Source organism: Ictalurus furcatus, chromosome 24 (genome assembly GCF_023375685.1).
Source record: "Ictalurus furcatus strain D&B chromosome 24, Billie_1.0, whole genome shotgun sequence".
Lineage (NCBI taxonomy): Eukaryota > Metazoa > Chordata > Actinopteri > Siluriformes > Ictaluridae > Ictalurus > Ictalurus furcatus.
The window spans coordinates 17,574,924-17,597,852 of record NC_071278.1 but is presented as its reverse complement, the minus strand read 5'-3'; the positions used below and the strand labels follow the sequence as shown (position 1 = coordinate 17,597,852).

Here is a 22,929-nt window from a genome sequence, read left to right as displayed (position 1 = left end):
AGCATTGTTTTAGACTCAAATCTGAATAATAATAATAACTATTATTATTATTATTATTATTATTATTATTATTATTATTATTGCGATTTGAGTCTGCAGAATGTCTTCAGATACTTCAATGAGTCACACCGGAACAACTTGCTTGCTTTGTCGTTCACCATTTCATAACGCTACACGTGAAAACTGCATTTCCCACATTCCTCTTGATCACGTGACGACTCGGCGTGTCACTCAGGGTCCATACCGGCTTCCGTAGGCTGTCGTGGCGTGAAAACCTAGGCTAACAGTTGTTAGCGAAGATATCAGAAGTATAGCCGGATTTCTCTTCTGTCTATAACAGATTGTGTGTAAAGAGTGAACGCGGTGTTTTAAGCAGTTAGGTGAGGTGATTGTAGGAAAAACACAGGTGAAAACTTGACGGTAAAATGAGGCGTGCAGGTTTGGGTAAGTCATTCTCAATAGTGCTAGTCATCAAAATGGATTATTCTCACAGGTTAGATAACTGGTTACGATTTCTACTTGTGTTCTTTCCATTTCCCGTGTGTAAGCTGAGACTTACTATTACTTAACTAATTATTTGCGCTTTTTTAGGAAGATGTGCTACATGTAGCTTACTTAAGGGGCTTACTTGGGTAACTAGCTAGCATAAATGGTTGGAACGTCATACGTGGAACTTATTTATTTATTTATTCATTTATTTATTCATTCATTCATTCATTCATTCATTTACAATGAACTTTGGGATAACAGCCTGACCAGGGGCTTGAAATGAATGGGAAATGACATTAATGACAAAAAAGGAAATAAATGGAAAAAAATACATTCAAGAAAAGACTTTGTACTAAGGATGCCCCGAATGTTCGACAACCGAAATTATTCGGCCGAAAATAGCAAAAAAAAAAAAAAAACCCCTTTCGGTGTTCGGCCGAATAAATTTGACCGAACAATGACGTGTTTGATGACGCGCCAAATAGCCTAGCAACCAGAGTGAGATACGCGAATTTCAAGACCTCCACTTCCGGCAGCGCGCTCGGACAGATGAGGGGGCGCGCGCATGCACGAGCGCATGTTCTTCGGATGTTGACAACCGTGACATTGTTTACTGTGGACATGTGCGTTTGTTTTGTTTCTGTTCCGGAGTATTCGGTCACGTCGCGAGACTTAAGGGAGTAGAGTATGGAAGCAGGTAAAGACATATTTATTTAAGGGAACAGAACATTAACAACGTATCTAACTATAGTATATCTAAATATAATAATACTCGAGGTGTACAGGGACGCGAGCGGTATATATCCCCAATGTAATCAGCCGTATAGAACCCAATACAACCATTTTTTGCACTCTTGTCAATGCACTTTTTTGTTGTAGGCTACAGTGTTCCATTCTTTCAGCAGTCAGTTACAGGCCTAACATCGGCTATTCAAGGGGCTCAAAGATGACCACATCAGAATATTTTCAATTTACTCATTTATTTATTTAAAGTTATATTGTGCCTTGTTGGTAGCCTATGCCTGCTGGAATGAAAAATGTTCAGTGTTAAATAAATATTTTGAAATTTTGAAAATATTCTTTGAAAAGCAAGACAAAATAGTAAAAAGCACATTTTGACTATTTAATTTATGCAATGGTGAAAAAAATGGTCAAATAAATGGAAAAAACGTGTTCGGTATTCGGCCAAGTTTTTCATTATATTCGGCTTCGGGCAAGAATTTTCATTTCGGTGCATCCCTACTTTGTACACTTTCAGTGTTTCAGGGCACAATTGTTATGTAAAAACCTAAAAGAAGATAAATCAATTCTGAATAAAGGAGACAAAAACCAGGACATGTATTACTCCATTTATTCCATTACAGTGAAGATCTTAGCCATGAGAACTGTTGATAGATAAATTAATATTGAAATGCAGGTAGGTTCAAAACAGTGTTTGTGTTTACATGAGAACACACACACACACACCAAATGTTCAGTGGATTCATAATGGGAATAATGAAGTTTTTTTTTTTTTTTAAACAAATCTAAAACAAAGAAAATTATTAACAAGATAAGTTCAAGAAACGAGTTTCTTTCACCTTTGGAGAGACCGGAGGTTTTGAGAGATATCGTATTCTTCATCTGTGGAACCGTTGAAGCTGATAAGTTATTCATCACTGATTATTCATTAACCCACTGACCTGATCTAAATTAGAGATCTAGTGCTGGTTTCATATGTGATATAAAGTTACTTTGTTCAGGCAATGTGTAACAATGTTATATTAGTTGTACTAAGTGCAAACGTTTGCATGCCCTTAGAAAATAAAGACGATGTTAAATTGATATCAATGGGCTATGTTTCACAGATCTTGCTTTATCGTCATCAGATGGTGTACTTAAGATTTTAATAGTGGAAATAATCGACATTTTTCGCTAATACCTTGTATTCCCATTGCCCTTATTACATACAGCCTTTAACCACTTTTCATGTCTTCTGGGCAGATATTGAATCCTCTCCGTTGTAATTTATTAGACCAGTATATACTATAATACAATTAATCTAGTTAGGCAATCTAATCCAGCAAGCAAAGTTATGATTAGGCAGAATAAACTGTCATCCATCCAGCAGATAAATGTCTTCTGCTTAAAAATGTATTAGTATAACAAAAAATAGGCCTATATTTCTTATGCAATGAAATTCTTTTATAGGAATGTATTGTATCTTTCACGGTACCAAATTAAAACTCGTGTTATATATACGGTATATATTTCTTGTGCCTCCGTATACCACTAGGTATTATGCGGACTGCTGCAAAGACCGTGAAACCATGACTTATGCTCCAATTTATGATTGATTTTAAATTGTCATAGTGTTGTGATTAAAGCTGTTGTATTATTGTTTATGCAGTATGAAATGAATTAAAGCAAAGCATTTTATTTAATGGTTCACAGGTGAAGGAGCGCCGCAGGGGAATTATGTGGCCAGCGGTTACAGCGTTTACGAGGAGGAGAACGAACATTTACAAGAAGGTCTTAGAGCCAAAGTAGACGCACTGAAACATGTAAGTTATATGAATATTATATGTGCAGGTATATGTCACAGTATAGCCAATATGGTGTATTTTAAAGGTGTATGCTGTTGAGTAGTCAGTAGTCAGTCAGGTGAATGATCATTTGTCTCTTCTTATAATTCGCCAGCTTTCAATTGACATCGGGACTGAAGTCAAATACCAAAATAAAATGTTATCAGACATGGTAAGTTTATATGTTTTTATTTTTACATGTCAGATCCTTTGGGCACTATCAAAGAACTGTTGGATAAATTACAATTGTCTAGGAGTTTTGCTAACTTCTTAAAATTGCTGACATTAAAAACATTACTATGTCCTGTGACCGCAAATAGAACTGTCTTTTATTATTATTATATTTATTTATTTATTAAACCATTTTTAACCCAAGAAATCCTATACGCTGTAGCTTTAAAAACATTAAAGTTCGTATTAGTGGTCTACACCAGATCTGGGAGTCGGAGCACTTCACACCATGTAGAATTTAGTTCAAATCATTCAACCGTTAAAAATGATCTGTAATATTCCATTTCATTGCAATAAAATAAAGTGGAATGCCCCGGGTTCAATCATGCTTATTAACTCCGGGATTTTCCTGGGTCAGAAATGGTCTTCGGTGGTGGCTGACAGACATGTTCATCCACACACACAGTAAAAAGTATCCTACCCACGTGATCTGCCAGCCGAATACTGACGACAAATTTAAAATAAATGCAGAGAAGCAGTTTGCGATTTTTGCTTATCCTGTTTATTCATGAAATAATAATAATAATTAAAAAACATCACTGTCTTATTTGAAAAAAGTGGTAAGCACTTGATAATATTCTCATGTCAGGACAGATTTTCTGTAAAATGAGTAATACTGTACTGTAGTTAGTGACCTGTTCTACAATTAAGCCTAGTTCAAAGTAGAAGCATTATTTGATTGAAATATTGGAAAGAAGTATTTTTCAATAAATGTTTTGGCATTTAGTGTGTGTGTGTATGTATGTGTATATATCATTTTACAATAATCATATTAGTGAATTTAAAAAAAAAAAAACAATTGGTTAACTATCAGAATAATCCTTAGTTGCTGGCCTACCTGAAATGCTAATGTAAATATCCATCTTTACAAATATAAGACATGTCGTCTAAACCATCAGTCTCATTCTACATGATAATGAAACATTATGAGGACTTATTTGTGCTAAAAAGAGGTTCATTCTGGATTTGATTGAGTGCCAATATGATGTATAGAATGAAAATATTCATGCTCACACTTTGTTGTTGAAATTTGCTTGTGATCTAGACATCAGAAAGTTGTGCTTATCTCGGCAGTGAGGAGCTTAATCAGTTTTGCCACGTGGTGCAGTTTTACAATGCAAATTATACTGCAGTCTACATATTTAGTAGAGAATAATGCTTTAATTAGTTCCTAGTGAGCGAACGTTCAGGAGCCTGTTCACAAAGCGTGTCTATTATATATGCGTAGGAAAACTTCCTACAGGCTGCGAATTTGCATATGAGGTGCATAAGCGTAATCTGTTAGGTGAATATTCTTTTAAGAATTTCAGACATGCAAAGGTACACTAGCTAATTATGATGAGACCATTGGTCTAAACCCAGAACAAACCCTGCATAATATTTTTAATTTGCTGTAGGACTCGGACTTTGACTCAACTGGCGGTTTCTTGGGAGCCACCATGGGCAGACTGAAGTTGCTGTCCAGAGGAAGTCAAACCAAAATCTACTGCTACATGCTACTTTTTGCTCTCTTTGTATTCACTGTTCTTTACTGGGTGATCAAACTGAGGTGATGGAAAGACTAATGACTGACTGCTTTCTTGACATCCTCTACCCTGTGTGCCATGCTCCGCTGCATCAGACAAACGGAACGAATCAGGCCAGTGATGCCTCTGAAATGATTAACAAAGAGTATCTGATGTGTTCAATATTTCACTCAAAAGTTATGCAAAATCAGGGACAGAAGTTATTAGTATTCCTCACTGTAATAGGTTGGTCATTTTAGGATGTAAATGTTTGTATTATCAGTATTCAGTGTGAGATATAAAAGGCTTTAAGGCAATGCCAATATGTCATTCTAGATATGCAGCTGTTTCCTAGGATTAATCATACTATCCCAGAATGTTTTTTCCCCACAGTTCAATGCATGCATCATATGAGGAAGTAATCGACTGCTTTTTATATAAACTCTCCGAAAACAAAGATGTTAGTTTTCTATGAATACACAGATCCAGGCTGTGCTGCAGGTCAGAGAACAGAAAAACAGTGAGAAAAACATCGTCTATTTTGTCAAGCTAATTGTTCATCAAGCTTCTTGGTGTAAACAACTTATTAAGCTGGCCTCCTGGTCAGCATGTCCTTTCAGAATAATTGTGACAACACTGTAGTGAATGCACAAAAGCTCTAAACGATAGGGAGGTCACGGTCTGCCCCTGTTCAAGGAAATGTGTAAACATTAAAAATGTTTTCTGAGGGGGAAAATCAACAGTGATAAACGTAATCTTTTCTAACCGTAACATTTTAATCCTTTTTCTGTTGACTTGTAAGTTGAGGTTTAATTTAAGAATGAATTCTGAATATACAGAAGATATCTTAAGCTTAACAGCTCTGGACTAAAAATGAAATGGATTTCTCGCAATTGTGATTTGTACGTAAGAGAAAATATCTAATAATGTTTAACAATATACAACAATAAAATGTTGAAGAAAGTAATTTAATGTTTTATATACACTTTACAATTATACAAACCAATATCAATCATCCATGGACTAATTCTGTTTTATCTAGAACTTTGTACAATCAAACAAAACAACAACCTTGTACTGGTTTTTAAAAAAATAGTTCCCAAAATGAAAATGCTCCTGTACCAAATTGGTTTTCTGCATCAAACAATGTCATTGGTTAAAAGTAACATGAGTAAGACTACACTTTAGGGTGAAAAAGCTGATATCTATCACTCAAAAGGGTTATTTCACTCCTGAAGATTCGGTATAGAACAATAAACCAGAGGGGTTTTTCGGTGACAATAATAATCTTGTAATGGAAAACCTACTTCATTAAAATGATTTGCACTCGAGTTCAAACTGAGTTAAGAACACTGTTCGCACCAACACCGATATTGCATAGTGGTGTTATTTTCTGGGCAAGATGTCCATGTACTTGCAAATGATTGAGAGCATGACTTCATCTGCTCCTGCACCTATTGACATCAGTCTGGAGTCCCTGGTGACGAGATTAAAAAAAAAGACGTAGTTTCAACTACATAATCATCCAAGAGCCATTATGAGGCTGTAATGAATTTGTTAAGTGATGGAGTATTAGAAACCACTATCTTTTAAAATTCAAGTCGGGGCAAGGTCTTTACTTTTGCCTTCATCAGCCACATCGCTAGGTGTCACTACAGCTTAATATGCATTAATGACAGACTGAGGGCAAAGACTAGGTAGAGTTGGATACAAAAAGACAGCAGGGGACAGACCTGTAGAACCTGCTGACAAGGACATCACTGGTGAAGCCCATCCCGCCCCAGTACTGCAAACAGCTGTCTCCCAACTCACGTGCCAGACGACCCGCCTTCAGCTTTGCCATGCTTGCCAACTTTGTCACATCGTTGCCCTTAATGTACAGCGCTAAGGACAAAAGAGAGAGAGAGAGAGAAAAAAGTCATCACCGAACCATTTACCGTGTTGTATCGAGTCTCCTGAGAGTAAATTCATGGCAGTATTTGCTGGTGGTAGGTTGCTTTTCACATTACATAAGTAGCCAGTGAAATATTCAATTTGGAGCATAGTATTTGACCTTCACTAGATATATTTGCTTTAAGGCCAGACTTTGTTTTGCTAGCACTGTATTGAGAACTGAGCAAATTCACTGTACAACTGCAAAAGAAAGAATGGGCTTAAAGGGCAACTCCAGCAAGTTTCATGAAATATGTTTAAAAACAACAACAACAAAAAAAACATGATCTTATACTGCATCATAATTTCTTATCTTAAACAAAAGGAATGTCAATAAGGAAAGTTAAAAATGGTCCCGTATTCTTTAATTATTGTACAGGTCAAGCTTTTCATTTCTCATTTATAAGGAATGTCATTCATTCATTGGAGAGCAGAGCTCCATTTACTTGCTCTTTCCCGATAAGTACATGGTAAATATACCATGCAAACTGTCTTTACAAGTTTAATAGCCCGACAAAATGACATGGCTTTCCAAGCATTTATTAAAATTGCTTTCAGCAGTTCAAGTTGTGTTCTCCGTCGGCTCAAGTTTAAACACATGCAAACAAAATGTGAAAACAATGGCATGACGGACAAATATAACCCGTGTTATAGGGCAGCTAAACATGGAGTATCCCGCTGGAGTTGCTTTAAATGATTAGGTCGATGAGTTGGCCCACCTGTGCATTGGTACAGCAGAGAGCGCAGGAGCTCGATCTCAGTCTGCAGCTCTGCTAACCTGAAGTGCACTACTTGGTGGTACAGCACCGGCTGCTGGAAGATCTTCCTCTGCCGAGTGTAGTTAATTGTCTCCTGCACCACTTTCTCCATCATTGTTAATACTTTATATTACAAACAGAAAAGTGTTAGTGGTATAATAATAAACAAACATCACAATAATGAGCTTCAATAATCTGGATCCCAGACAGGCAGGAGTACATGTGCCACTGACCACAAGAGAGGCAACTATTCATGTAATGAAAGTAAAACTCAGACTTTCCAGCTCCACATGATGACCAGTCCCACATATACAGTCAGACATTTTTGGAAACAGTCTGTCATGGAGGAAGTTGAAGTCAAAGAGAAACATGTTTTCAAATTACCTTAAGGTCACTTTGCAAAGTTAAGCAATGTAGAGGTGTTGTACTTTTATTTCATAAAGAGCACTGCCGTCATTCATGTGATGTCAAGATGACACAGGCAGTGAATCATACTCCAAATACTCTCTCAGTACTAGGGAGTAAATGGTTCTCTATGGGATACATGGGAAATACCACTAGCACTTACTATTGGCCACTCCCCAAAGACGTTCTTCCTGAAATTGCAGCATCTGGTACGTGAAGCCCATTCCCTCTTGACCTATGATGTTTTTACATGGCACCCGAACGTCTTCGAAGAACACCTCTGCTGTGTCCGAGGACCTCATGCCCAGCTTATCAATCTTACGGGCAATATGAATTCCTGTAAGAGATCAGCCTCAGAGTAAAGATTCAGTACAAATAAGCTAAGGCGCTATCAGAACAGGAGTCAGTAATCATACATAAGGAAGTATTCATCCTTCTTGATTCTTGATTGACCCTACATTCTCCTAAAAAATTACATTCTGAGGACAAACAGCTTCTTGATTTTGCATACACTCCTACCAGGTAGATTCATAGGTAGGCAGATGAGAGACTTGTTCCTGTGTGGTGGCCCATCGCTTGTATTGGCCAAGAGGCACATCCAGTCTGCTTGTGTGCCAGTGGTGGTCCACATCTTTCCTCCATTAATGACAAACTCGTCTCCTTTACGCACAGCTGTGGTCTTTATGCCTGGAGCACAACAGAATTTCTTTTATCAGTCTATGAGAATCTACAGAAAACTCTGTTCAAATTCCAAAAGTGTTTCTTAGAGGAAGTTGTTTCTAGTTAGCCAAGTCAGGTTACTGGAAAAACAAGCAGCTGCCAGTTCTGCTTTTAAGGATGCACAGATGTAACATGGTGTTTTGCTTAATGAAAACATTTGGGGAACTCTGGGAATTTCTACCATCGAGATTTTACTTGTGTGCGCATGAAGAAAGGTTCTCTTAATGGTAGGTTCTGTGGATGTTTAAACTTCCTAGAGTTCTAAAAAGGCTCTGAAATGAAGGGAAACTCTTTTGAACCTTTAATTGTTCCTCCAGAGAGAGAGAGAAACAAAATCCTTTGTGGTGCTACCTTTTTCCTAGAACGTAAACAGATGGACAAAATACTCTATGTATCAATTAGCTCTGCTTAAAATCTCTTCTTGCCTAAAACGCTTTTCTCCACTTTAATCAATTTTGTGTCTCATGTACAACTATGCTAATCCCTTGTTGCCTTTTTCCTTGGGGGGAAAAATGTACTTACTTGCAACATCAGAGCCAGCACCAACTTCACTCACTCCCAGGCATGCCACTTTTTCTCCCATTATGGATGGAAGCAAGAACTCATTTTTCAGCTCTGCAGACCCAAATCTACAGGGGCATTGTGTTCAGTTACATACCTCAAAGCAATAATTGAACATTATTCATTATTCGGCACAATTTGCTCCTTTCATTACTGCAAGCAAAAACCTCATGAGATGGTGATGAAAGAGCTTTCCAAAACAAATTGAGATTTTAATAAAAGAAAATTCATTTACAAGGTTATTGATACAACAACTTACACCAAAACAACACAGAAGAGTGCAGAAAAGTCAAAAATTGAACTCGGAACTGAGAGTCCAGGATGTTTAGGTGCAACTTTCTGTATTAATTACTGTAAAATTACTGTATGGACCCTACTAAAACCACAGCTGATAGTAATTTCAGGAAATTCATTTATTTATGTACCACATTTAAGAGGTTACTCAAAGTTACCTGGCCAGCGCAGGAGTAGCCATATCAGACTGAACACCGATGGCCATGGGAATGCCTCCGCAGTTGATGTTGCCCAGTTCCTCTGCCACAGCCACACTGTAGCTGAAGTCCAATCCCAGACCTCCATATTCTGTCAACATCAAACAACTCCAAATGACTGTTTATTTCAACTGCATTTCCTCTGATTTCTGTTTATCTAAAGTGCACTCTAAATATCATTACAATTTACTAATTACTTTTCACACATTATTCAGGGTAGTATGTCATGTTTAAGAGCCTCCACGAAGCTAAATACTTAGAGATCAAGACCAAGGCTAGCCTAATATATGGCTCCATCCAAGCAGATTCCCCAAGGTTAAAAATTCACTTCAGAGAGGTGGGAGAGGCGGGGGCATGTGGCAGTTTGGAAGATTAATGATCCAGTAGCACCTGAAATGGCCACCCACCTCCAAAGCGATTAACCTGTAGCAATATGTGAATAAATGTGATACTGGTGATAGCTTCGACTACTGGAAGATGATTCCTTAAATGTGTTTATATCACAGACAGTTGACATTTCCTACAGCCAGGTGGAAGCGTAATTTATTTTTAAATCAAGTAACTTTTTATCAAGTATTAGAGATAAAGGCTACATTCTACAAAACTGATATAGAATATATTAAAACCAGTATAGACTATGAAAATAGAAGTTTACTTTCAAAAACAAACCAACAACAACAAAAAAAAACAATGTGGTGTTTACTACTTAACAGTAACACTACTTGGTCAATAAATGTTTCTACTACAGTGCTGTTGTATTCTCTAATCTGATTGGTCAGAAGATTTTGTATAACAGCAGCTCTGACAATAATCCAAGCTGCAAAGCAAGTCACAGGTTTATATTAATGCACTCATTAGACTATACTCATTAGAATTATTTCTATAGTAACAGCTAATTCACAGGGACTTGGTGAATGTTTCTGTAAGGAGAGTTCAATTCGCCCCTCCGCCCTGTGTGTGTGGATCTTGCATGTTCTCCCCATGATTCGGGGGTTTCCTCTGGGTACTCAGGTTTCCGCCCCCAGCCCAAAGGCATGCACTCTAGGCTGATTGGCATTTCCGGATGGTCCGTTGTGCGTGTGTGTGTGTGTGTGTGAGTGTGAGAGAGAGATTGTGCCCTGTGATGAGCTGGCACCCCATCCAGGGCGTCTCCCACCTTGTTCCCCGAGTTCCCTAGGATAGGCTCCAGGCTTCCCGTGCCCCTGTGTAGGATAAGCAGTATAGAAAATGGATGGATGGATGGAGTCTCGAGTTGTTACAGCCATTATGCCATTTTTTTGTGGAGTTGGAATTTGGGGCTGTTTTTGATCTGTTTGTTTGGGATTGTGTTGTGTTTGTGAGGTTTGGTGGTGCGTTTGCTCATGGGTCACGTGTGGTATGGGAGGTGCATATAACGTGGGTTAACCTTCCAACAGGTGCGGATGGAAATGGAGAGCTGGGAAGCACACCTTTTTTTTGACCGCGCTCCTTCAATAGTAAGGTTTCATTTCAACACGTTTTCATTCATTATTTGTTTTTGTCAAGAAAAATAAAGGTCTTTTTATCTACGGCATGCGAGAGAGTGCGTTCATCCAACCCTGTTTCCCCCGTTTCCCCTGCATCGAACAAATCGCCGACACACGAGTGTTACTCGAGTATGTTTATAACAGTAACTTTCTTGGGAACATTACAAGCTGTGTTTTTTTGTCTTACTAACTTAAAGAGAGGGAAAATTAGAGGGTGGTGAGGGAATGACCATTTATTGCTGTTATAAGTGATACTGGCCAAACAAAAATCCTCCTACTGTTAAAAAAAACAAAAAAAAACAAAAAAAAAAAACCACAAAACCCTATGAATGCTCAGAACTTCTTTTGAACTTCGGTTCCATCATCACTTCTGAGAAACAAGGCTTCAGTTTAAACTTCTTTCTCAGGTCTGTCTTAAATGTGTGGTGGCCTGGGAAAACCCTGCACAAAACCAAATTTTTCAAAACTTTCCGGAGCTTAAGTTTCTCTTTTGCATGTACCTCAGTTACAAGTAAAATTCAAACATTTTAAAATCTGTTTTCCACCAAAGGTGGAAGTGGAGAAATTTACATCATACTAAAGTTCCATTCAGACTACACTGAGACACACCAATGCATTTATTATCTACGGAGATCTATTAAAAAATATATAAAAATGTAAAATAAATAAATAAAAAATATGGGACTATGAAAACTAGATCTATGTTTACATCTTTATTAGCCTACAGCTGTGTTTTTTTTTTTTGTTTTTTTTTTATAGCCTTTTTTCTTAACTGGCACCTTTATGCATCATTGCAGAACACCTATAAAAGTTTAAAACGTTAATAAAAACATTTCTACATAATCTGCCTATAACATCAAAGTAAACCATTTTAGTCAAACCCTGTTTTTTTTTTTTTTTTGTCCTTTTTTTTCCTGTTTGCCAGGATTCCACAGTGAGCTCAGACGGCTTTTCTTAGACCGCCACACAATTACCGAGACTGGTGCTTGAAACGAATTACACCTATATGTCTATTGTAAAGATAATTCTTAGTTACGCAATATTACAAATAGTAAGCTGTGAAACGTCACACCACAAACGCATAACGCAAAGCAAAAAACATTTCACCTTATTTGAGAGCATTTATCCATTACACTGGCTCAGGTATGTTATATAAGCACATGATACACAACTCTTTACAATATTTCCTTCAGCAGTACAGGTCATTTAATCCTGGTGTACTCAGAATAGGAGTGTCTGGCTCTAGCAGAGGAAAGTGAATGCAGAGGAAGCAGATACAGCTGTAGAGTGATAAGGCTATTGCAGTGACGAAGCCTGAAACAGCAGACAGATAAGAGGAAAAAGAACATTGGCTTTGGTACATTTAAATGAAGCATCCAGGCAAAAAACATTCAGTTTCTTGATAAGACAGAAACAGCCACTGAGTGCCAAATCTCATGGGGTCCACTATTAGAAAGACCATGAAGAATGTGATATGGTTCAGTCAGTGTTAATTGTCAGGTTTTTATTGTGCGCTTCATGATCATGGCTCTAATTAGGATTGATCGCAAGCTATTTTACAGCTACACTTTGAGAGTATGTTTAAATAAATCAAAGCGTGAAATTAAAGAGCAATCCCCAGTTGTCCTAAAGGAACGGCGGTGTTAACGCTGTTGAAACTGTTCAAGAATGGCTTCAATGTGACAAATTTCACAATTACGGTTAATGCAGTGCACAAAAACGAGGCCCAGAAAAATTTGCCACCACAACTGGAATAAAAATGTGCAATATCTTGTAATTAATATTGAGCAACCGGTTTCAGTACATACCACTGAACTTGATAAAAGATAGAAACGTTCTTTAAAAAAGGGGGAAAAAAACCCAAAACAAGTTCAGCTGCCAAGTTAAGCAACCGGCAAATATTTCACGAGTTAAAATAACAAGATTTGTAGTAACAGGGAGGAGAGGTCACTGATGTGGTGCCCAACCTTGTCCAAGATACAGCTCACACTCTTTCCTCTTCGTGAGTGGTTATAGCACTGGGAATATTATTTCTTAGTGGAAAAAGATGTTTCATATCAACACCAATCAGGATTTCACTCATCTCTCATTATGATAATTCATCATTCATTTCAGCAAACTCTGAAAGACCCTGAACAGGAAGGCCATGTGTCCTGCATGACTATATCTTCAGGTTTACAAGAATGTTGGTCCTTTTAAATGTGATAGATTTTCATGAGGTAAGACTAATACATTAATCGATTTCCATATCTTGTAATTATAAGGTTCTTTCAGACAACTGGAAAATCACTTGACAGCATCGCACTGCATAAAATCATGCAGATACAGGTCAAGATATTAAGTTACTGTTCATAGCACATATCAGAAGGAGAGAAATGTGATCTCAGTAACTTTAACTGCGGCATGGTTGTTGGTGCCAGATGGGCTGGTTACACAGGATGGTGCGAAAGACATCCAGTAAACGGCAATTCTGTGGATGAAAACACCTTGCTGATACAGGAGGTCAGAGGAAAATGCCCAGTTTTGCCCAGGTTTGAGCTGACAAGAAGGCTACAGTAACTCAAACAACCACTCTATACAACCGTGGTGAGCAGAAATGCATCTCACAACACATGGAGCATTGAGGTAGGTGGGCTACAACAACAGAAAACCACATTGAGTTCAGTCCTGTTGGCCAACAACATGGTTCTGAGGCTACAGAGGGCACAGGTTCACTGAAACTGGACAGCTGAAGACTGGAAAAACATCACCTGATCTTATACATCTTGATTTCTGCTGCTACATGCAGATGGAAGGGTCAGGATTTGCCTTCAACAGCATGAATTCATTTACCCAACATGCTTTGTGTCAAGAGTTCAGTCTGCTGGTGGTGGTATAATGGTGTGGGGAATGTATTCTTGGCACACACTGGGCCACTTAATACCAATCGAGCATTGTGTAAATGCTACAGCCTATTTGACTATTATTGCTGACCACATGTATCCCTTTATGGCCACAATACCCATCTTATAATGGCTACTTCCAGCATGATAACATGCCATGTCATAAAGCACAAGTCAACTCAAACTGGTTCCATGAACATGACAATGAGTTCAGTGTTGCCTCCTCATGACATGATGTGGTAATACAGCAGATTCGCAGCATGAATGTTCGGAGTGTTCTCGGTCTTGGTATTAATAATAACAATAAAAAAAAAAAAAAAAACATGAATCAAGAAAGAAAAGGAATAAAACAGCTTGCCATGTCAAAGAGAAACTGGAAAGTACAAAGTCTTCTTTCATGATGTCTCTCCTGTGATGGAAAACTGCTATTATAGAAAATTAATCATTGCCTTCTAAACAATCAGAGCTTAATTCAACAGCGTTGTGGTATTTTTTTTTTTTTTTATGCGCAGTTGTTACAAAATAGTAATGAGAAATCCTCGAGTTTTATATGTTTTGAAAAATGAATCTTGAGCCAAGAAAATCAGAAGTCTTCATGAGAAGTAAAGGACTTAAACCTAAACAAATATTCTGCGCTTAGTTCATTTTGACTGTGTTTCTAACAAATTATAGCTCCTCTCTTAGGGATTACGAGAACACAAATATTTATTTTGTCTCAAATGAAGAATTAATCCTCAGTTTTTTCCTCATAAAATCATCACGAGTCATTTTAGTATTTCAGTAAAAGTAATATCGTACACAAGAAGTGTCTCACAAGTAACAAAGGTTGTACATATCCAGTGAGGTGATTTGAGTTCCCAGATGGTAATCTCATGTACAGGTTAGGCTTCTGAAGCTCTTGTTTAATCCTACCTGCTAATGCAAAACATTCCCAGTGTCAGCGTTTCTTAATGCAAGAGCCTCTGTCTCCTGACCCGTTGGTTTATAAAGTAAATTTCTCATTGCTCCAAACACTGTGCTGGCTCCAAACCCACATCTTTGAAACAATTAAAAAACTATATAAAAACGCAGGATTCTTTAAGGAACACAGAATGAGGAGGACTGAAGAAAATTCCTCACAAGTTAATGTTTTTTTTTTTTTTTTTTTGCCTCTATGCAAAGTTTCATGGACTGCAATATATCGTTTCCCCTTCAATAAGAAATACCACTTAATACACATTTAATCATTTACCTTATTGAAATATTACTTTGATAATGACTAGCTATTTAACTGGCACAGCAGACAAATTAAAATCTAGTCGCTGAGGACACATTTATTAATATTCAAGCTCTTTACGCACAGTCCTGGTGCTTACAATAGATTTATGAGCTCAGAAATACATTAAAAGAAGCGCACTGCTATGTATTCCTTTGTGCATGTGTCTATTCAGAACAACTCAACCTTAATTAATATTGTCATTATCAAACTCTCGTCTTCTCATACATCAAATTTCCACATGCTCAACTCCATTCTCGTACAGAAGTGTAGTAAGAGAGTTAATTACTCTGTAGCGTCCCGTCACTTTAATCTAAAAACGTATGGTCAGCTCACCCACAGGTTTATTGACTCCCAGAAATCCAGCACTCCCGAGGATCTTGAAAATTCTGTGTGCAGGGAATTGACCCTCCTCCTCCCATTTGTCCACAAAAGGGTTAATCTCCTGATCAATGAGCTGTAATAAAACACAATGTACAGCTTTTCAAAAGCAACAGACATTTTTAAGCATCCTTACCTTGAGATATTTTACAGTATAATACAGATTTGACTTAGAATAAACACACTGCTGGATTGGCCTCACTCTCTTGAGTGTATGTGCTTGCTTGAATAATTGCCACCTGTTCTCAGAAACCACTTACACAGATCTATATACACCAAAATAATTTATACACATCGTATCCAAATATGAAGAGGTGCGTTTAATTAAAAGTTCTTTTGTACACTTAGCAGTACTACTGAAAACGGTCTTTAGATGACTAGAGTACATAATGAAACAATGAGCAATGACAGGGTAGTGGGATGCAGATACCAGCCCAAAGTTTATTACGTTCCAACAGCACAACCAGGATTGTTTTATTCTTCAAAAATTACAGTGAAAGTTCTACGATAACAATTTTTATTTATTCGTGATACATCATACTTTTAGCAGTATTTAGTTACATGTTATGCTGTAGTGCATCTGTGAAACAAATCGGTTCCTGTTATCACTGAAGTGTCCCATCCCGTGACTCATATTTGAAATCTCATTACCACATTACAGAAATTATATTCCACCATTCTGTATCATTTTGTTTAAATGGATTTAGACCACATTTGTCACTTAGTGTAAAGTAGTGTTTCCAGCTCATTATAGCATGTAAAGAGAAGTTTTCCTTGAGAGGGAGACCAACTACCCAACCTCAACATGCGTCACAAGGACATGTTTGTTTGCAGTAGCAGCATCACTAATAAGAACTGTAGCAAGGCTCAGTCCCACAACTGACCGAACAGTAACCCTTACAAAGAACAGCTGGGAATCCACTGCTGATGCAATGTAACAACTTAGAGTCCAGTTTTGTAGAAATTATACGTGAATCACTAAACCTTTAGCAGAGTTACCACATGTGTATCATGTATTACCAATGAATAACAGTGTAAAGCACTTTGGATAAAAGTGCAGACCATTCAACATTTATGTCACTGGACATTGAGTCATCAGTGTCCCAATGTGACGTAAGCCAGGGTCCTTACCATTGTCCACACTCATGTACACGATACATACTGACTCACGACCTAGGGAGCTGATACACACTCTAAGTATTCACTGGTGGTAACTGAGTACTACACAGTTTGAAAAGAGGTGGAGCATTAGCTGTGTCTCCAACCATATACTTATACACTATTCCTACATTTGAACATTCTTAACTTTTTGGTACACTCATATATAAAAGGTTCCAACTACACCCTAAAGGAGTTTTTCAGTTTGTTCCTCTAGGGGAAACCCTTGACGTTTCCCTCAGAACCCTACAAGTCCTTATCCATTCAAAATACCCTTACGGAACTCATTTTCCCACAGCGTGTGTTTAGAAGCAGAAAACGGACCCAATATGATCGGTGGTAAGTGTGTTAGAGAGATGGTATCTGCAGCACCACTTAATTCTCTGTTTCAAAATGTACAAATTTACACACAGTAGCTGCAGCAAACCCAGTTGTTAGTTAGTTAAAATGGTAGGTATCTAGTAAGCATCAGTTAGCACTGAACACAATACAATTCTAACACCGTCTTGTGCTTATTGTTTGAATTTAATGAATGTTGTTTATTGTTACTCATTTAAAGTTTTACAGTTACAAGGTGAACAAAGACACAGTTGTATATCTATATCACTCTCTGTAGGCTAACTACTAGCATGCTTTCTAGAAACTGCAGCATTCATTTGTACTAGCCAAACACCAAGCAGGAATGTCAGTTACATAGCTTACTCACTTACTGACCACTTTAATAGGAACACCGGTACCCCTGCTCATTCATGCAATCATCTGATCAGCCAATCAATCATGTGGCAGCTCAGTGCAGGTAGATACAGGTCAAGAGCTTCAATTAACGTTTACATCAAACAAATGGGGGAAAATGTGATGACAGCAACTGCTGATGTCCAGACATTTTCACACACGACAGTCTCTAGTGTTTTCACAGAATGAAAAAAATATACAGTGAGCAACAGAAAATGCTTCATTGATGAAAGAGGTCAGAGGAGAATAATCAGACTGGTTTGAGCTGACATGACAGCAATGGTCAATCAAATAACCACTTTTTACAACAGTCATAAGCAGAAGAGCATCTCAGAACGCTCAACACGTTAAACCTTGAGGTGAATGGGCTACAGCAGCGGAAGACCACATCGGGTTCCACTCCGGTCAGCCCAGAAACTGGAAAGATGAAGATGGGAAAAACACTGCCTGAGCGCTTTCCGATCTTCAAGATGAAGATGTGAACATTGATGATGTAATCGTCAATATTTCCAGAACCAAAGATCAGACATATGAATCACTAAGCCTCAAGAAGTGTTACAATTAGGTAGCATACACTGCCAATGAATTATTTCCTACCAGGTCACTTCCGTGAAATAGATCATTTCCTACTATTTCTTCCTATTGTTATATGGAAGGGCCAGTCTAGCCATCTATTTTTGTATCCAGGGCTGGCCAGTACTTTCAGAATTTTAGTATTTACTGGTAGTAATTACCCACAACATGGAGTAAAAGGAGGGGCATAAGGTGTTTCTCTAATCACATACAGTGGGGTCCAAAAGTCTGAGTTCCTCAATTTTTCAAAAACTGTAAATGAACAAAGTTTAGAATTGAGAAAATTCTAAAACAACAACAAAAAAGAACATGTGCAACATCTTGACTATTCAGTATTCAAGATGTTGTGCAATTTTTAAGTCACTTTTTAAACTTAAGAAAATTTGTGATGTTGACCACATTAGATCCTTTGTTCAAAAGGTCAGATTTTCCATGAGTCGAGTCTTATCCCTTCCACTGGAGCATGTGCTCAGAAGACATGCTGATGGATTTTATCTAACATGAATCATCAGGTTTTACACAAACTTGTGTCACACTGTTATTAAAGCAAAAAGAGGACATACCAAATACTAAGAAACTCTGAAATTCACATAAATATTGCTAAGATTCTACTTTTCACTCAAGTTATTGTTGATAAGATCATCTGTAATGAAAACCTGTGGGTTAAATTGAAAAAGAATGCCAGAGTGCTGGACCCCACTGCCCTGATGCACTATTCCTAGATTACAAAATACTTCACTTTTTTAATGTGTTGACACTGACAAACAAATGCAAAAGAGTGAAAGGAAAAGGATGGACTACATTCTAATATATAAAAACTCCATTTACATACTAAAGGGTTTTTAAGGTTATCCTTTAAAGGTTTTATGCAGAAACCTACAACAGAGAGGGGTTTTATTTTTTTAATAAATGTGCCAAATTAGAACCACTAACGATTAACTATTCGATGAGCAAGAATTCAGAAGTGTTCAGAATCATCTTAATTGCACAGCTTCAAAGGTCACTGGACTGTGCTTGTCAAAGGTCGCTGGATTGAGCTTCACTTTTCAGCAGAATTATAGCATGAAACGTACAAAACTGACTTTATCAGGGTCTGGCCTGAGACCCCATCAAACATATTTCTGAAGACAACACTAAAGATTAAATTACTTATGGACTGCACTTTTTATTTTTGCATTTTCTCAACCCACTTCAGCATGAAGATGAATGTTAAAAGGTGTGAGAAGAGATTTCATAATTTTCAGAGCTATAAACGGAAGGATTTAGTAATTTACAGAACAGTACATAGTGTGACACAGAACAAATTCATTCTTCTAATGAACTTTTTTTTTTTTTTTATCCGGTCACAGTCATGGTAGTATGCCCTTTCCTGCTGAACATATTTCCTGTCCAGTCATGTCCTGTGTCAAAATACATTTGCCCTCCTGTCCTTCCATTTCATGTTCCCTGTTATGTAATTCTGCTGTATGATGCCCTTGTGTACAGAAATAAAGTCCTGGCAACTTACACATTAAAAACAACTTCAATTGAACACATTTTGTTAAAATGCTCTTCAAAAGGTAACAAAGGCAATTAATTAAATGCAATTAGTAAGACATTCTGTATCTGACTGTATTTTGCTAGTATCTAATCCTACACTGTTCTGTATTTTGGTAAACTGTATAGCTTCTTTTCTGTTCAGGACCCCTTTAAAAATATTGCACTATATTAAAAAACCTTCTGGTACAATCTGATTGATATGCTATTAATGCTAAAATGCCACCCTATATTTTGTAAGATTGTTAATAAGATTGATTAAATAGATGGATAGATGGATTAGATTAGACAGAATGGACGGATAGGCTAAATGGATGGAAAGATGGGTAGACCAGATAGACTTGGAAAAAAATGGTTCAACTGAATGGAATGACGCATGGATTGATTAGACAGATGGATAGACTGTATAGATTTTATTGGATGGGTAGAATGGAATATTGGAGTGGAATGGACAGAAGGATAGGTGAATTTGATAGCTGGATGGCAGATGGGAATAGACTGATCAGATTGGTTGGATGGACTGGATAGACTGGAGAGGGTGGCTAGGTGGAACAGATAGACTGGATTGGACAAATGGTTGGATGCCTAGATCGATGGCAAATGTAATAGATAAACCAGACTAGATAGATGGACTAGATAGACTGAATGGATGGATGGATACAGTATATAGATCGGGTTTGATTTTTGGGTGCATGGATGGATTAAGTGGACCACATAAATGGGTAGACTGATTAGAATGGATAGATGGACCACGAATGTTTATTTGACCAAAGTGTAACACAAGTTCTCAGTAGGAATGGATTTTTACTAACTGACCCTTTTTTCACTGCCTATGGAAACAGTCTGTAATGGAACAATGTTGTAGAGAGGAGGAATACACACTAAACCTCATCCAAAAAACACTGATAAGTTATTTCACTAGCCAGTGATAACAGTGTTCAACTGCTCCAACCTCCCAGTAATAAATCCACACTATATCAGTCACCAACTTCAAGTGCCAAGGATTATTCACCGTAAAGGAAGGGAGGTACCATAAAAAGGCAATACTGGAAGCATTGAGGTCTTCTGGGAATCCAAATCTCAAAAAAGCTTATTGTTGCAGTGAAGAATTGTAGGACATTATATGGAGGGTCAGGGGCACTTAACTTTTCAGCACATTCAACAAACAGGACACAATTACTGGCCTACATTATTATTATTATTATTATTATTACATTTCTAGTATGTCAACCAACATATAAATAAGTTACTCAACATTACAAAAGTGATATTTGATTCATTATGTGATCTTAAAAATATACAAAATAAATAACATGATCATTTCATTTGAATGCATTAACAAGTACAGTAAATGTAAATGCTACAGTGATATTATAGACCCCAAAAGGCAATGTTCCTTTAAAAAATAATAATAATAATAATAATAAATCTAATATCAGTATCCCATTTTAACATACTCAAAATCACATGGGAATATAACACAAAGCAACATCCTTTCTCTGTTACAACCTTTTCCAGCCGACACTATTTTGAGAAACAGCACTTTGATTCAATGTATGTGCAGTGGTTTCCTGACAAGGAGGTGGAAGTATGACAATGTTCAAGGTCTAAATTTTTACTCCTATAGTTAGTTACTGAGACTTTTTATAACTTCGATATTGCAGAATTGCACGGTCTAGCTGCTTTTTGCCATTGTTCAAGCTCCAAAACCAACGATTAGGTGCCACCTCAATCCCAACGGACCTGCATACAGCAGCTTTTTCTTTCGTTTACACCGTTTGATGAAAGGCGCCCTTCCCGAGAGAATGTACAAAATATATCTGTTGAACTTCCAGTAAGTATCACTGGAGCTACAACTGGAACTTTGTGTTGGGTACAGAGACCAAAAATCAGACTTACTCACTGACAGAGTCACTGTAATATTTTCATAAAGTGTCAACAATTTCAATAGGCTACACATCCATCCATTTTCCATACCGCTTATCCTACACAGGGTTGCAGGGGAGCCTGGACAACAAAGCATATCTTTGGACTGGGGAGGAAACCAGAGGAAACCCCTGAAGCTTGGGGACATATGGGGAAGAGGCAGGATTTGAGCCCCCTAACCCCAGAGGTGTAAGGCAAACTTGCTACCCACTAAGCCACCATGCCCTCCTAGGCGACACATAATGACATCATAAAGTCACAATAAATAAGAGTATATTGATGCCCAAGGTTTCGGCCACTGTTCTGTTTCAGCACTGATTGTAAGACAAAGTAAACTGGTGCCTCTAATGGGAGCAGGAAAAAATGTAGCAAAACATTTTATTTCACTAGGGACAGCTAGCCAGATTTTACTAATATTATCTTGTGAGGGAAAAAAAAAACAAAAACAGGTTTGTCATGAAGATTATTTGTAATTATCAGAAAATATAATTAAATCATGACACAGGTTATAGTTACGATAATTTACAAAGCGACTTGTTTTTTTCTTTTTCTGTTTTCATTATGATGAGTTCAGATACCGGAAATTAGCTAGCGTGGAGTACGACAGGCTGCGTGGTTCTGCGTCATTCCGACGCAGTCACTCAGCTCACCAGATTCCCTGTACGGTGAGGTCATGTGACCGCGCGGATTTCCTTTACTCGCGTTTCCAAAACAGAGGCCGTAGCGTCGATATTTCAAATGCAGACGTACCGTATAGAGATTTATGCAAGGAAATATACGATTTCCTAACGTTACATTTAATCAAATAAGTAATAGCCCATTGCTGGTTGTATGAATGCCAGGTGTGGAGCTGTGTTAGCTTGCTAGCCTGTGCTGTATGTAACTATAGTGACCCCTTACCTATATTGGAAACTGTAATGCCCTTTCAGGTTCATACGTAATAAAAATAACCACAGCGGCCAATTTTTATTTATTTATAATTTTTTTTGGTAGGGGAGAATACGTATATAAAAAAAAACAACCCAAAACTTTAAAATATTGTGTGCGAGAGCTTGTAAATAAAATGTAATGTTCCCTATAGTAGGATATGCAGCCACAGTTACCTTTCTTAGAGAGTCCTTCAGTGCAAAATGCTCCTGTGTGTAGAGAATATGATCAGCCGGCTCGGCACTGGCCTTAGATTTGGAGGACACATTTTCCGAGAAGTGCCGTTGGTGATAAACTGCAGTTGTTTTAAGAAAGTGGCGACTTGCACAAAAGTGCATTCGGAGTGCTCTTACGCCTAGTGCCATTTTCGGGCCACTTTGCTGCGCGCATGCGCACTT

The 22,929-nt window shown here is 37.7% G+C and overlaps 2 protein-coding genes across 3 annotated transcripts; one reads left to right on the top strand and one right to left on the bottom strand.

Moving 5' to 3' along the window:
* The first annotated feature begins 236 nt into the window (after positions 1-236).
* On the top strand, positions 237-5,756 carry bet1 (Bet1 golgi vesicular membrane trafficking protein). 2 transcript variants are annotated; one of them, XM_053613043.1, is made up of 4 exons: positions 237-444; positions 2,923-3,032; positions 3,169-3,225; positions 4,682-5,756. In XM_053613043.1, the coding sequence occupies exons 1-4, from the start codon at positions 426-428 to the stop codon at positions 4,835-4,837; spliced, it is 342 nt and encodes a 113-aa protein (XP_053469018.1). In that variant the 5' UTR covers positions 237-425; the 3' UTR covers positions 4,838-5,756. The 2 variants fall into 2 exon arrangements, with proteins under 2 accessions (XP_053469018.1, XP_053469019.1); XM_053613044.1 differs by lacking the exon at positions 237-444 and adding an exon at positions 720-1,186.
* Positions 5,739-22,929, bottom strand: zgc:85777 (uncharacterized protein LOC405871 homolog). The gene is made up of 9 exons (XM_053613041.1): positions 22,708-22,929; positions 15,635-15,755; positions 9,618-9,747; positions 9,127-9,233; positions 8,404-8,571; positions 8,048-8,221; positions 7,441-7,602; positions 6,523-6,673; positions 5,739-6,266 (listed from the first exon to the last, which is right to left on the bottom strand). The coding sequence occupies exons 1-9, from the start codon at positions 22,894-22,896 to the stop codon at positions 6,176-6,178; spliced, it is 1,293 nt and encodes a 430-aa protein (XP_053469016.1). The 5' UTR covers positions 22,897-22,929; the 3' UTR covers positions 5,739-6,175.